Source organism: Symphalangus syndactylus, chromosome 9, assembly GCF_028878055.3.
Source record: "Symphalangus syndactylus isolate Jambi chromosome 9, NHGRI_mSymSyn1-v2.1_pri, whole genome shotgun sequence".
Lineage (NCBI taxonomy): Eukaryota > Metazoa > Chordata > Mammalia > Primates > Hylobatidae > Symphalangus > Symphalangus syndactylus.
The window spans coordinates 58346643-58363120 of record NC_072431.2 but is presented as its reverse complement, the minus strand read 5'-3'; the positions used below and the strand labels follow the sequence as shown (position 1 = coordinate 58363120).

Here is a 16478-nt window from a genome sequence, read left to right as displayed (position 1 = left end):
AGAGACTGAAATGTTAGGAAGAATGAATGAATACTATAATGACTAGTACAGAGCTATCAAGTAGGTATAAATAAAGGAGTAATGGAAATTTTAGCGGGGGTGGGCAGGAGCTTTTCAAGAGGGTTTGATTAGGATTGACTGTGGATTACTGGGGAATTGTGTAAGGAATTTAGTAGCTGGGGTCAGGCAGAAAAAGGAGTGAGCAAATCTCATGTGGCCTTAGGATAAGATAAAGAGTCAGCGAATGAGAATCAGCACGGAGTTTTCAAAGCTGCACAACTTCCTGGTTGAAGAAGAGGACCTGTTTCTTCAGAGATTGAACAAAGAAGAAGAAGAGACAAAGAAGAAGCTGAATGAGAACACGTTAAAACTCAATCAAACGATCGCTTCATTGAAGAGGCTCATCTTAGAGGTGGGGGAGAAGAGCCAGGCCCCCACCCTGGAGCTGCTTCAGGTGAGACAGTTACGGGCGGGGATGATCTTGTCTTCACTAACTGAACTCCCTCTTGTCTTTAGAGCTGAATGTCCTTCCTGGTGAGTGGGTTTCATAGACATGTCTTATCTCTTGCTAGTTCTGTGCTCTCACACAACTAAAAAGCCAAAGATTCACCATTCAAAGGAAATTAATGTGAAATGTAGGTATGCTGAGCTCAGGCCATAGGAGATAAGTTGATTCACATGGTCTCATAGTTCATCTAGGATCTGAGACTTAGCACATATAAGATTTTTTTCATTCATCTTATGTGTACATTTATAATTATTAAACAATAAAGTAAGCATAAAACTCCCAAGTACATAATTGTATCAACAATTAAGAGACACTTATCTTTCTCGCTTATTTTTAATCATTACAATCACAGCTTGATAAAACTTTGTTCTTATCCCCATATTTTGAGTGGTACTTTCATTTAAATAATTTCCAATGTCTAGCAACCTTTAAAAGATTATAATTCTAACTCAGCACGTAAGTTTGGGTCTTTAGGCCAGTTTGTTATCAAAAGCCCCTCCTTTGAGTTAATCTTTACCTTTATATCCTCTGTAGGTAAAGTGTCCTTATAGCTTCTTTTAGTTTTTGGATAGGGTCCCACATTTGTGACTGTCTTTGTTTTTTCTTTTTGCTGAAATAATTCATGTTGAGTCTCGGATGCCTCAGAACCTCTCTTTCCTCCATATCACGTGAATGAAGATGAAAGGATCTCTAAAAGGTGTTCTCAAGAACATTTTCTGTCTACCATTACCATTTTTTTTTCATAAGCAAGAGACAATATTCTGTTCTACTCTTAAGAAAGTCAGAAACCTGGACCCACCCGGTAGTTATTATCAATAAGAAATTGCTAGCTAGGTTTTATATGATAGATACAACCTAACATTTAAATTAAATGTAATGACTTCCAAGAATTATGTAAAAGTTTTACAACATGCTTAAGCAATGCAGTTGCAAGTATGTATCCAAATGTGTGTCATAAAAGAATCTCTGAAATAACACATTTAAAATACAGGCTTAACATCTAATTAGAATCTGAAACCTCTAAGATACATGTGAGCCAGCAGAATGTTTGCAAAAAATTATATCAGCAAATGGAAATGCAAAGTTAGGGAAACGATTAAAAAAGATGAAACTGGGGCCGGGTGCAGTGGCTCATGCCTGTAATCCCAACACTTTGCGAGGTTGAGGTGGGCGGATCACCTGAGGTCAGGAGTTTGAGACCAGACTGGCCAACATGGCGAAACCCCATCTCTACTAAAAATTAGCTGGGGGTGGTGGCACATGCCTGTAATCTCAGCTACTTGGGAGGCTGAGGCAGGAGAATCACTTGAACCTGGGAGACAGAGATTGCAGTGAGCCGAGATTGTGCCACTGCACTCCAGCCTGACGACAGAGCGAGACTCCATACCAAAAAACAAAACAAAGAGATGAAACTAGAACATAGAATCTCAGAGCCTGAGAGAACTTACTGTACTTATCTACCTACCTACCCATTTTTAAAATTGATTTCCTTTACTTTTACCCCATGACCCACTTCTAATGTACATCTTCCACATTTTACCTGTTTCTTTTTCCAGTAATGGCTACCTAGGTTGCCTCCAACACCATTACCACTACAAATAATGCTGCAGTGAAACCATTAATATCTGCTCTTTATTGTTTATCTTTATTTTTATTTTATTTAGGTTTTGAGACAGGGTCTTGCTTTGTCACCCAGACTGGAGTGGAGTGGTGTGCTCATAGCTCACTGCACCCTCAAGCTGCTGGGCTCAAGGAATTTTCCTGCCTTGATCTCCCAAAGTGTTGGGGGATTACATGTGTGAGCCACTGCCCCCCAGCTGTTTTTTTTTTAATTGGTCCTTGGGTTTCTTCTCTAACTCTTTTCTCAACTTCTTGAGTTGGAATGCTTGGCTCCTTTATGTTTACCCTTTTGTTTGCTGGTAAATTTAAGTTATACTTTTACCTTTATTGCTCTGTATTCCACAGATTTTGACAAATTGTTATATTTATTGTCATAATAAAATAAACATTAAAACACATTTTAAGGCCGGGTACAGTGGCTCACGCCTGTAATTCCAGCACTTTGGGAAACTGAGATGGGAGGATCTCTTGAGCTCAGGAGTTTGCACTAGCCTGCGCAACTTAGCAAGATCTTGTCTCTATTTAAAAAAAAAAAGTATGACACTCATGGAGAAAAATGTATAAATCATAAGCTTGACAGATTATCACAAACTGACCATTCATGTAACTACTATCCAAGTCAAAAAAATAGAACATAGCATCCTAGAAGCTTCCTCATGTCCCCAATCAGTACTTCTTCCCTTCTCCTCAAAGGGTAACCTCCCTCTGGACTTCCCACACTCTTATTTTTTTTTACTTTTTTTTTTTTTTGACATGGAGTCTTGCTGTGTTGCCGAGGCTGGAGTGCAGTGGAGCGATCTCAGCTCACTGCAAGCTCTGCCTCCCGGGTACGAGCGATTCTCTGGGCTCAGCCTCCCAAGTAGCTGGGATTACAGGCGTGTGCCACCACACCCGGCTAATTTTTGTATTTTTGGTAGGGACGGGGTTTTGCCATGTTGGCCAGGCTGGTCTCGAACTCCTGACCTCGAGTGATCCGCCTGCCTTGGCTTCGCAAAGTGCTGGGATTACAGGCGTGAGCCACCACGCCCGGCACTCGTTGCGCTTATTTTTGAGTGAGTATCTTTCAGGATGCACTCTTTTATACTGGCTTCTTTTGCTCACATTACGTTTGTGAGATGAATCCTGCAGTAGGTATTTGTTTTCATTGCTGTACACCAGTGTTTTGAATCAGGGTGACTTTGCTCCCTCCGAGGGCAAAATCTGATATTATATAGAGACATTTTTGGTTGTCACAACTGAAGGGTGGTTACTACCAGCATCTCTTGTGTGTAGGATGCTGCCAACATTCTGTAATGCACAGGACATGCCTGCTTCATTTTTCTTTTGAGGGAAATTTGGATGATTTCTGTTTCTATTGTTATTAAAAACAGGAATATGTGTGAACATATCTTTTTGGGTGCACATTTATATACATTTCTATCAGTTGTATACCTGTGAGAACAATTGGTCATAAGACATACATGTGTGTTCAGCTTTAGTAGATGATTCCAAACCATTTTCACGCTGGTACAAAGTGATTGTTGCGGTTTACACTATTGTTACCAGTGTGTAAAGTTAAGAGTTCCAGTTGCTCTGTATCCTCACCAATACTTAGATCTGTCAGTTCTTTAATTTTAGCCATCCTGAAAGGTGCAAAATGTCATCTCCTGCCCTCAGTCAGCACCCCTTCCCTCTTCCTAAAGGTATATGGAGATATATATATATATGTATATATATATATATATGTATATATATATATGTGTATATATATATGTATATATATATGTGTATATATATGTGTATATATATATGTATATATATATGTGTATATATATGTATATATATATGTGTATATATATATGTATATATATGTGTATATATATGTATATATATATGTGTATATATATATGTATATATATATGTGTATATATATGTATATATATATGTGTATATATATATATGTATATATATATATGTGTATATATATATATACTTTTCCTTGATAAAGCTATTTTCTTTTTTTTTTAATTTTAATTTTTTATTTTTTAGACAGAGTCTCGCTCTGTAACCCAGGCTGGAGTGCAGTGGCACCATCTTGGCTTACTGCAACTTCACCCCCCAGGTTCAAGCATTTCTCGTTCCTCAGCCTCCCGAGTAGCTGGGATTACAGACACCCGCCACTGTCTAATTTTTGTAGTTTTAGTAGAGATGGGGTTTCATCATGTTGGCCAGGCTGGTCTTGAACTCCTGACCTCAAGTGATCCACCCACCTAAGCCTCCCAAAGTGCTGAGATTACGTAAAGGCATGAGCCACTGTACCCATCCAGATAAAGCTATTTTCCTGATAACTAGTGAGATTGAGCACTTTTCATGTGGTAATTAACCAGTTTTTTTTTAAAAAAATGAACAATTTAGGTTTACCAGAAAGTTGAGAAGATGGGACAGAGTTCCCACATACCCCTTCACCCAGTTTCCCCTATTGTGAACATCTAGTGTTAATATGGTTCTTTGTTACAATTAATGAACCAGTGATACAGTTTACTAACTAGAGTTTATAGTTTATTTCCATTTCCTCAGTTTTTACCTAGTGTTACCATTTTATTTTCTAGAACTGCACCCAGGATACCAGATTTCATTTGGTTGTCATTGCCTCTCCTTAGGTGCCTCTTGGCTGTGACATTTTCTGAGACTTTTCTGGTTTTTGATGATCTTGACAGTTTTGAGGAGTGCTGGTCAGGTATTTTGTAGGATGCTCCCCTATTGGAATTTGTCTGTTTTTTTCTTGAGTTACAGATTTTTGGAGGAGCTGTGTTTTTTAAATACAGATTGCCATTGGTTACCTGATATGTTACGTAGGATTTTCACATCTATGTCTTTAAGTAAAATGGGTCTATACTTTTTTCTACTATTTCATTTCATGGCTTAAGGAACAAGGTTATAATAGTCTCTGAAAAATCAGTTGGGAAAATTTCTGTTTTTCTCTTTTGTATTATAACTTAGGGTATTTTCAGTTCCATAAAGTTTAGTAAAATTCACCTGTAGAAAAAACTCTTTGGACTTGGGCATGATAAAATATCCCTTTGTGATTATAATTTAAAAGCAATCTTGTAAAACAACAGGAAGGAGAAGAGTGGAAGCTCAAAGCTGGAGCTGCTGAGGACCCACCAAAAGGCACGCAAAGGAGCAGGCTCTGTGATTGAGACTAGTTGGGGAGGCCGGCAGGAAGCCAGGAGCCAGTTCATGTCATGGTGTCAAAGGAGAAAGAGTAGGGGCGCAGGCAGCATTGTCGAATAGTGCAGAGGGGCCACTTGAAAGAAAGAACCAGATTCTGTCAATCTGTTGGCTTTGGCAGCAGCAGATCATATGTGACATGAGCAAAAGCAACTGTCAAAATACCTGCTCACACGGTTGTATTCCAGGTCTCCAGGAGAATGTTCGTAACTTGCTTATGTCTTCCTTCTTTTCACAGAATCCAAAAGAAGTGTTGACCAGGTATGCGCTCCTGTTCTCTTAAGGGGACCTGGGTGGCATGGTAAAGATACAGGCTGAGCAGAGGGGAAACAAGGCCTAGGCTCCATAGGTCAGTCTGGGCACACCCTAAGCGGGGTCTGAGGAAAAATTCTCCTGATTGCTTCTGTGAGGAGGAATGGGAACAAAAGCCATCTGAACTTTGGGCTAAGAACCTTTGACCGGGAGTGGGGGTCTTGGCTACCCTAGCTGTCCCCTAAGAGCAGTCTTCTCTACCTTCTTAGGAGTGAGATCCAGGATATGAACTATTCCCTTGAACCTGTAAAGGTGAAGACAGTGTGCCAGATACCATTGATGAAGGAAATGCTAAAGCGATTCCAAGGTGAGCAGAATTTCTAGGACTTGGGGCTCCTTAGAAATCTTTCAAATAAGAGAATAAAGAGAGAAGTCTGAAGAGCAAAGAGGAAACAGCATGCAGCTAATAGAGTGTCAGGAAAGATGGTTAGTAAATGGGTATACACTGCATTCAAGAAACATTTATTTAACACACTGTTACAAGGTGCTAGTGATACAAAAAGAAAGGGACCTGTTCACTTCTTCATGAGTTCGTAAGCACATTGGAGAGACAGACACACAGCACTCACTGTGATATAGTAGGAGCCAGTGTTTGCTGGCGGTAGGAATAAAATGTTACAGAAATCCAGAGGAAGGGCTCTGTTGGGGGCGAGATGGGAAAGTTTGCACAGCAGAGGTGACAGTTTTGAGATTTGAGGGATTAGTAGGAGTTTGGCAGGTGGAAAATGGGGATGACTTTTTCAAGCAGAGGCAGCAGCATGAGCTAAGGGGAGAAAATGGAGGGGTGGGTATCCAAAGAGGCTAAAGAACAGGATGTATTTTGAGGAAAGGTAGAGGTTGAGGTTGAGAAGAAGAGTGTAGGACAGACTGAAAATAAAGTCATTGGATCTCCAGGGAGGCACCAAGGCATGTACGTGCTCTAGATGCTGTGCTGGCGATTCTCATGTGCACATGTTTGATTAAGAACCATGTTGTAGGCCGGGCACGATGGCTCATGTCTGTAATCCCAGCACTTTGGGAGGTCGAGGCAGGTGGATCATTTGAGGTCAGGAGTTCGAGACCAGCCTGACCAACATGGTGAAACCCTGTCTCTACTAAAATACAAAAATTAGCTGAGCATGGTGGTGTGCACCTGTAATCCCAGCTACTCGGGAGGCTGAGGCAGGAGAATCGCTTGAACCTGGGAGGTGGAGGTTGCAGTGAGCTGAGATTGTATCCACTGCACTCCAGCCTGGGCGATAGAGTGAGACTCTGTCTCAAAAAACAAACAAACAAAAAAGAACCATGTTGTAGATGTTCACTTCTAGCCAAAATGGAGTAAATAAGTAGGAGTTGTTTTCTTGTCTGCAGCAACTAAAATAAAAATACAAAAACGAAACAGGCACAATATGTGAAACAACAGTTTTCAAAGCACCAGACGTCAGGCAGTGAAGGATGGTGATTCCTGAGAAATGTGAAACAAATGAGGTAAACCTATGATTGCCCTACCCTCTGCCTGAGGGAGTTTCCAGACCATGTAAGGCTGAGGTAACTGAGGTAGAGCCAGGGAGACTTGCTGAGTTGAGGAATAGAGCTGGGAGTTCATGGAGAACAAAGTAGTGAGAGTTTGCAAAGTACTGGGCAGTATCCTGGAGGGGAGAGAGCCGGACAGAGAGAGAACCCTCGCCATCTATGGAGGAACTTCCTAGTTGGCAGAGTTCTGATCAGCACATGCCTGTGAAAATCTCCTCAAGGCTGGAGATAGAAGCTTCTAAAACGATTAGAGGGAGTGGTTCCTGGTGCTCACACAGGGCCAGAACAGTGCCAGTTCCTATCAGCCACACCAGAAAACTCGTAGTTCATGGGCACTGAGTAGTGTACTCAGGAAATCTTGCCTCATTAGCAGAAAATATTTAGCCCTTGACCGGGTACTGCTCCACACCCACCTTACAAATCATGAAAGCAAGACCCAAAGGGGTCAAACTCTTTCCAGGTAACTTAACTGCATCCCAGGATAAAGCCCTAGAAAATCGGAGTTAATGGGTGCAGCAAACCAACACGGCACATGGATACATATGTAACAAACCTGCATATTGTGCACATGTACCCTAAAACCTAAAGTATAAAAAAAAAAAAAAAAGAAATAAAAAAAGAGCACCTAACAATATAAATTCACAATGTCTGGCATCCAGTCAAATATCATGCATGCAAAAAGATAGGAAAGCAGTGACCCATAATGGAGGAAAATAATCAACCGAAACTGACCTAGAATTGACACAGATGTTAGAATAAGCATGGAAGGACTTTAAAACATTTATTATGAGTGTATTCTGTAAAGAGGTATATAGAGACCAGATCAAAGTTTTAAAGATGAAAAATGTGGTGATTAAGGTGAAGGATGCACTGGATGGGATTAATAGTTGATTAAATATTACAAAAGAAAAAATTGGTGAACTTGAAGACAGAGCAATGGAAACTACAAAAAAATGAAACGTACACAGAATGAAACAATTTACAAAAACACAGAGAGCATCAGTGACCTGTGGGACAACTTTATGCAGCCTTATTATCTATGGTGATTGGCGTCCCTGAAAGAGAGGAGTGGGGATGGGGATGGAATAGGAAAAATACTGGAAGACATAATGGCCAAAGATTTTCTGAATATAATAAAAACTAAGTCCACAGATCCAAGATGCTCAACAAACCCTAAGTATGAGAAATATGAAGAAAAATACGCCAAGGCTCATCATAACTTGCTTGAAACCAGTGATAAAAAGAAAATCTTAAATGCAACCAGGAGAGAGGACAGTTACTTGCAGTGGAACAAAGACAAAGTTGACATTACACTTCTCATTGGAAACAATGCAAGTGAGCAAACTCTTTAAAGCCCTGAAAGAAAAAAACTGTTAACCTAGATTTCTAGAACTGGCAAAAAATATCCTTCAAAAACAAAGGTGAAATAAATAAGTTTGGAGGTAAACTAAAGCTTAAAAGAAAGAGTTTACAGCAGACTGACACTTCAAGAAATGTTAAAGGAAGTCCTTCAGACAGAAGGAAAATGCCAAATGGAAATCTCTCTACACAAAGGAATAAAAGAGCACCAGAAATGGTAATGACATGAATAAATATATATTATTGTCATTATTTATTCCTTTAAAAAGGAATTGCAATGGTAAGTTTATACATCAACTTGACTGGGCCACAGAGTGCCCAGATATTGGTCAAAAATTATTTTGGGTGTTTTTGTGAGGGTGATTTTGGATAAGATTAACATTTAAGTCAGTAGGCCTGTGTAGACTGCCTTCATAATGTGGGTGGGCCTCATTTAATCAGTTGAAGGCTTGAATAGAAAAAAAAAGGCTTGGCCTTTCTGATGGATTTCTACAGCATACTGCCTTGGCCTTCACTGCAGCATTGGCTCTTCCTGCCTAATGGCCTTCAAACTAGAACACTGGCTCTATCTGGGTCTTGAGCCTGCCAACTCACACAGCAGATTTGGACTTGTCAGTAGCAATAATCACACAAGCCAGTTCCTTATATTAAATCTCATACACTGGCTGGGTGCGGTGGCTCACATCTGTAATTCCAGTGCTTTGGGAGGCTGATTTAGGAGGATTGCTTGAGGCCAGGAGGTCGAGGCCAGCCCAGGCAACATAGTGAGACCCTGTCTCTACAAAAAATAATTCGTGTGCTGGTGTGTGCCTGTAGTCCCAGTTACTTGGGAGGCCACAGTGGGAGGATGGCTTAAGCCCAGGAGGTTGAGGCCGCAGTGAGCTGTGATTGCACCACTGCACTCCAGCCTGGGCAACAGCGAGACCTCATTTCAAAACCCAGAAAACTGACAGGTGCACGCATGCACACGTGCACACACACACCCACCCACCATACACAGATATATCCTTTTGGTTCTGTTCCTTTGGAGAACCCTGACTAATAATAATTGACTATTTCAACGGACAAAATATGGTGTATTTTGGAGTTTGTAACATATTTAAAAGTAAAATGCGTGACAGTAGTGTGAAGATTGGGAGAGGAGAGATGAAAGTATATTATGATACAGTTTTCATGTGTGAAGTGGTATAATATCACTTGAAGGGAGACTAATAAAAAGGTGTATACTTGTGCCAGTCCCCTACTGACTTCATTAAGGATGGCACCATGTCTGAAAGGCCAGAGGAGATCTGGAATAGTGAATGAGACTTGGGGTTTATTGAAGACCTACATGCAGGGCAGTCCAGGAATGGCCGGCTGGACAGGAAAACAAACCACTGCTATTTGTAAAAAGCATGCAGGTTATATACAGCATTTTCATTTAGCAATGTCCACCTGGGACCTTCCATTTAACCCAAAAGAAAGGGCCTCGATTCCCCGTATTGCCTGCCATCCAAGGAATGGACCAGGAGTTCACATGGCCTTTATAGGTAAGGAGTGCATTTTTGGGTTGGCCACTCCTGGATTCCTTAGCTCAGAACTCTGAATACACAGTCTTCTTAGACCATAGGGTTATTCTCAGGGTGTGCTGGAGTTATTGCTGTCAGGTGTGTCTGCCGTACACTGCAGTCCAGCATACCCTCGAATGGCCCCCACATTCTTATCACGTCATTCTCTGCAACTTCCCTGGGCAAGGTATGTGCAGGGGCATTGCTGCCAGATGCTGCAGCAGCATTAGAAACTACAGCAACAAAAGACAATGACAAGCATAGCAGCAATCATACTCTACAGAAAGCTTTTCCAAGCACTTGGAAGTTGATAAGGTAGAGAATTTTTAGCTGAAATATGGGTTTCTAGGGTTCACATAGCCCCGGTTATAATGTGAGAGTAATAGGGATATATACACAACATTTGGTTTTAATTAATGTGCAACTTCCACCCAGGGCAGCAGTTAAGATATCCAGGGCCATGCGATTTTACACAGTTGCCCAGTGAGAAGAGTGATGGCATGGCACAGGTATCCTTGAAGGCTGCAGCCATATGTTTAGCGAGGTCTCCAACTTGCAGCTCTGTGTCTATTGTTGCCACTTGGGGGCACAAGTGGCCAAGGGGTAGAACCACCAGAATGCACACTTCTGGATGTGCCTGGCTTTTACACTCTCCCAGTTAGTAGGAATGGTGTCTCAATGGGACAGAATGTGTCCGGCAGGTGAGGACGACCCCAGGTGCATCTATCAGCCCAATTATACGGTAAGTAAGGCCAGCTGTGGTTGCCGTCTACTTGTAGCCATCCCCAAGGGGAGGGCATGGGCCCCCACGTGGAGACAGTCACTGTGCCACCCTAGCCACATATTATTGGCTATTTGAAGGGATTGGTTGCATTGCTGTGGGGGTAGCCACCCCATATTATGGGTTTAGCTTGTGACATGCTATTATCATGCCTTTCAGTACATAAGGATGCATGACTTACTACCTATATCTGCACTCTTGTCACTCACCCTTGTCCATCGTGTACAGAATACCCTACAGCTGGGGTAGCACTAACCTGCTCCCATACTAGGTGGAAAATATGTCATCTTGTGTCACTGATGGTAGGAAACTCACTGCATAATGTGGTGGTGGTGCTGAAGGGAAGTGGGTGAGGCTCATCATGCCAAGTATAGACATGGCTCCAGGTACTCAAGTTAGCAGCGTGGATGCCCCATGGCAGGCCCATTGTGGAGGAGAGAGGCAACTCTCTGCAGACCCAATAGTCTGTTGTGTTCTGGAAAGAGGTCACCATGTGCACCCAGTTGGTGAAGCGGTTTGCTGCACCCCATCTGTGGGCAACAGGTGAGATGTTTAGTGGGTACAAGAAAGGGGAAGCCATTTAGTAAGACACAGGAAGTTGTGTCATTCTGAGAGCACCACCCCTGGCAGTGGCCTGGCGCTTGGTTTATAATACCAAGTGGATTGGGCCCTCTGCAATGCTTTGCAAGTGGCCAGAGTAAGACAGTGGGGGGTATTATAATGTTCTATAAGAGGATGATTGTCCCCTTGCACAAGGAAGACTGGGATTCGTTATTTTAGAAATACAGGGGATTGGGGAGTAGGATGTAAAATAGGTGTGACCTGTATATTCTTTTCTAGGCCCTTCCCCCATGGAGTGCAAGAACCGACTTGAGAAATCTTTTGTTCTTTTTTTTAGTTGCTACATCGTAATTGTACATATTTATGAGGTACAGTGTGATGTTTCAATACATGTATACAATGCGTAATGATAAAATCAGGATAATTAGCATATTCATCACCTCAAACATTTATCATTATCTTCGTCGGGAACATTCAAAATCCGTTTCTACTACCTGGAAGAGTGTAAAATCCCAGGGAGGGTGGGATCGACTCTCTCCCACTCTGTCTGAACTAACTTCCCAGCTTCACTAGTTCCACAGCGGTATAATCCTGCATTGTGGTGGTCTGTCTTCTTTCAGGTGAAGGCAAGTCTTGTAGGGCTACCCTCTGTGGGTGTGGTTGGTCTTCTTTTATCTTGGTGGTGACCATCAGACATGCTGGGAGGATGGGAAACTCTGTGGACTCATCCCAGTCCTCATCCTCCTCGCCACTGGATCTCTTCACGGGGTCCCAGGACTTAGGGTTCCAGGACAATTTAGTCATGGTAGTCCTAACTCCATGTGGCAGTCAGTGACCCTTCAAACAGGCTACTCAACAGACTAGTGTCTCCATTTTGTCATCCTGTTCCCACAGGTGGGACAGTAAGTTCTCCAACACTTCAGCCTGAGCTAATATCTCCCTAGTTGCAGCTCATCTTGTAACTGGTACACCCTTGCCTGTGCCACAAGCTCAGCCTTGGGGGCTGCTCTAAGCACAGTCAGGAGTGGCCAGCCAACTGCAGCTGCCACAGCTTGGGCATTTGACTTTCCCTTAGTTGGATCCACCCCCTGCAGCAGTTCTTCCATACCTTTTGGTGGGCCCCACCCATCAAGGATAGTGGCTATCGGGCCCCACATACATGTGGACAGCCAGCCCAGGATTTCCCCCGTGGATTCTCCCCTGATCTCATTGTCTTGGCACTTGCAGAATTTTCTCCAACCTCCTGCTGGGCTAATTGTTGTGCTAGACTCCCATTGATTTCAGTACGGGTGGCACTGTGAGAGGTGGAAGAAACCTGGAGCCAGTGAATGAGACATAGGGTTTATTGAGGACTTACATGCTGGGTGGTCCAGGAGCAGTGGGCTGGACACGAAAACCAGTTGCCACTGTTTGTAAAAAGCATGCAGATTATATAGGATTTTCACTTAGCATCCTCCTAACAACCTCCATTTAACCTGAATCAAAGGGCCTTGATGCTCTATACAGCCTGCATTCCAAGAATGGGCCAGAGGTTCAGATGTTCAGATGTCCTTCCTAGATAAGGAGCAGATCTCTGGGTTGGCCATTCCCACATTTCTTAGCTTGGAAGTCTGAACACACATTCTACTTGGACCATGGGTCATTCTTAGGGTATGCTTGAGTTATTGCTATCAGGTGCATCTGCCATACGATACTATAAACCTTAAACCACTAAAGTAAAAGAGTTGTAGCTAATCAATAAAAGGAAATAAAGTGGAATTATAAAAAAGATTAATAAAAAATAAGGCAGAAAAAAGAACATAGGACAAATAGAAAACAGCAAAATAATAAACACAAATTTAATCATACTAATAATCACATTAACTATAAATGGTCTGAATGCGCTAATCAAAAGGCAGAAGTTGGTTGGATTGGCTAAAAAAAAAACACAAGACCCGATTTTTTACTGGAAAAGAAGCACACTAAATATGAAGAACCATATATGTTTAAAGCAAAAGAATGGAAAAAGATATGTTAATAGATCTGGAGTGGGTATATTAGTATCAAAGTAGATTTCTGAGCAAAGGATATTACCAGAGATAAAGAATGTTATCCTAATGATAAAGTGGTCAGTTTGTCAAGAGAATGTAAGTTCTAAACATTTCTCCACTTAACAGTGCTTAAAACGTGTTAAGGAAAAACTAATAGAGCTGCAAGAAGAAATAGACAAGTTCACAGTTACGTTTGGGGTTTTCAGTACCTTCTTTTAATAATTTTTAGGATAATTAGGCAATAAATCAGCAGGGATATAGTAGACTTGAATGACATTATCAATCAACTTGATCCCATTATTTATAGAACAGTCTACCCAACAGCTATATACTACATATTTTTTTCAGTGTACGTGAAACATTTTCCAAGATAGACTAAGCTGGCTGTAAAGCAAGTGTCAAATTCAAAGGATTCAGATCATTCAGAGTATGTTCTCTGATCACAATGGAATTGATAGAAATCAGTATCAAAATATCCTTGGAAAGCCCCATAAATGTCAGGAATCTAAATAATAGACTTTTTAGTAATCCTTGAATTAAAGAAGAAATCAAAAGGCAAATTAGGAAGTAGTTTCAATGGAATGAAAAGGAAAAGACAACATACCAGAATTTGTGATATGCACCTAAAGCAGTACTTGAAGAAAAGTGTATAGTGCTATACTGGAAAGAAGAAACTTCTTAAATCACTGACCTCAGCTTCCATCTTAAGACACTAGAGAAAGAGGAGCAAGTAAAGCCCAAAGTAAACAGAAGAATGGAAATAATAAAAAGCAGAGCAGAAGTCATTGCAATAAAATACAGAAAGCCAACAGAAACCAAGGAAACCAAAAGCTGGTCCTTCGAGAATTTCAGTAAAATTGACATACCTTTAATCAAAATGATCAGAAAAAAAGAAAACACACATTACTAATGTCAGAAATGAGAAAGGTGACATTACAGATTCTACAGATATTAAAAGCATAATAGAATATTAAGAGCAACTTTTTGCCAATAAACTTGACAATATAGATGAAATGGATGAAGTCCTTAAAAGACACAAATTACAAAAGCTGACTCATGAAGATAGAGATAACTGGAATAATCTTATTTCTATGAAAGAAATTGCTATTAGAAACCTTCTAAGTGGCTTTCGTTTTGTTTTTCTTTCTTTTTTCTTTTTTTTTTGGCGGGGGACAGAGTCTTGGTCTGTCGCCTAGGCTGGGGTGCAGTGGTGCAATCTCAGCTTACTGCAACCTCCACCTCCCAGGTTCAAGTGATTCTCCTGCCTCAGCCTCCCGAGTAGCTGGGACTGCAGGCACGCGCCACCATGCCTGGCTAATTTTTATATATTTTTTTAGTAGAGATGGGGTTTCACCATGTTGGTCAGGCTGGTCTTGAACTCCTGACCTCGTAATCCACTGCCTTGGCCTCCCAAAGCATTGGGATTACAGGTGTGAGCCACCGCGCCTGGCCCTCAGATGACTTTCTTGGTGAAACATTTCACCAAACATTTAAGAAATAAATGCCAATTCTTCAAGAACTCATATTGAAAATTGATGAAGAGGGAATATTTCCCAATTCTTTCTGTGAGGCCTTTATTACCATGATACCAAAATCAGACAAAGACGTCACAAGAGAAAAGAATTACATATCAATGTCTCTCATGAACATAGATACCTAAATTCTCAGAAAGCTTTGGCAAATTGAATCCAACAATATATTAAAAGGATAACATGTAATAACAACAATTTATATATCCTTTGATATACAAAAAGGATAATGTATAATAATCACAATATATGAGATTTATCCCAGAAGAGCATAGTTGATTTAATATTTGAAAATCGATGTAATTTATATCATTAAAGTAAAAAAAAAAAGAAGGAAAACCATGTGATTGTCTCAATTGATGCAGGAAAAGCATTTGTCAAACTCTAGCATACATTCCTGATTTTTTAAAAAAAGTCCTCAAACTCAAGAGACATGGAGAGTTAGAGGGAAGGGAATTTGGAGTCAGGGAGGCCAGGGAGGACATTATTAACACATTGAGTAATGCTGGAGATTGGAGTAAAGGCAGTGGCAGTGGGAGTGGAGGGGACGAAAAGAACCTGAGTGACAAATTTCAGAGGTAGAATTGGTAGGACTTGGTGACTAGCTATTGAAGGTTAGAGGAAAAAGAGTCGAAAGTAAAGATTTCAGAGCGTGAGTGTTCAGGTGGAGGTGACTCTGACACCTTAGAGACATAGAAGGCAAGATGTCTGCATATGAAGTGGATTAGTCCCGAGAGTATAGAAGGGGGTGTAAGTAAGATAATTAGTTCAGTTTTGAATGATCTGTGGGGAGATTTGTGGAGATGCCCCATAAACAACCGGAACCGGTGAAAAGAGACCTCATTATTCTGTCCTATGTGACACCTGCGTGTATCTAGCCAAAGAACCAGCTAGTTGGCAGCCTTGGTTCTAGTTTTGATTCAACATGTGAGAATTTGTTAATATCTCTCCAAATTTTAGGCTGATTTTCGTGAAAACTTGGGGCATGAAATAATTAGACCCCAGTTTCTAGAGGTTAGTCTTTTTTTTTTTTTTTTTTTTTTTAAGATAGAATCTTGCTCTGTCACCCAGGCTGGAGTGCAGTGGCATGATCTCGGGTCACTGCAACCTCCGCCTCCTGGGTTCAAGTGATTCTTCTGCCTCAGCCTCCCGAGTAGCTGGGATTACAGGTGCCCACCATCATGCCGGGCCAGTTTTTGTTTTGTTTTTTTTTTTTGGTATTTTCAGTAGAGACGGGGTTTCACCATGTTGGCCAGGCTGGTCTCTCTCTCGTGACCTCAAGTGATCTCCGCGCCTCAGCCTCCCAAAGTGCTGGGATTACAGGCATGAGTCACTGCACCTGGTCTAGGGCTTAGTCTTTTAGAGCAGAAGGGAAATGAGGACTTCAGGTTGCTAAAGGCCATGCTGTGGCCTGCTAGGCCTGGCTGAAGATCAGTTGGGCAGCATGGAGTCATGAATGTTTGTTAGGAGGAGAAAGATGAAACTGATGCTGGAAAAGATGGGCATTTC

The 16478-nt window shown here is 41.4% G+C and overlaps 1 protein-coding gene across 2 annotated transcripts in view; it reads left to right on the top strand.

Moving 5' to 3' along the window:
• TRIM4 (tripartite motif containing 4) overlaps positions 1–16478 on the top strand; it is a 31634-nt gene that overhangs the window by 13223 nt on the left and 1933 nt on the right. For both annotated transcript variants that reach the window (XM_055292472.2, XM_055292471.2), the window contains 3 exons: positions 224–454; positions 5577–5599; positions 5860–5957. In XM_055292472.2, coding sequence (XP_055148447.1) covers positions 224–454; positions 5577–5599; positions 5860–5957 — 352 coding nt within the window. The remainder of the gene's footprint in view (positions 1–223; positions 455–5576; positions 5600–5859; positions 5958–16478) is intronic.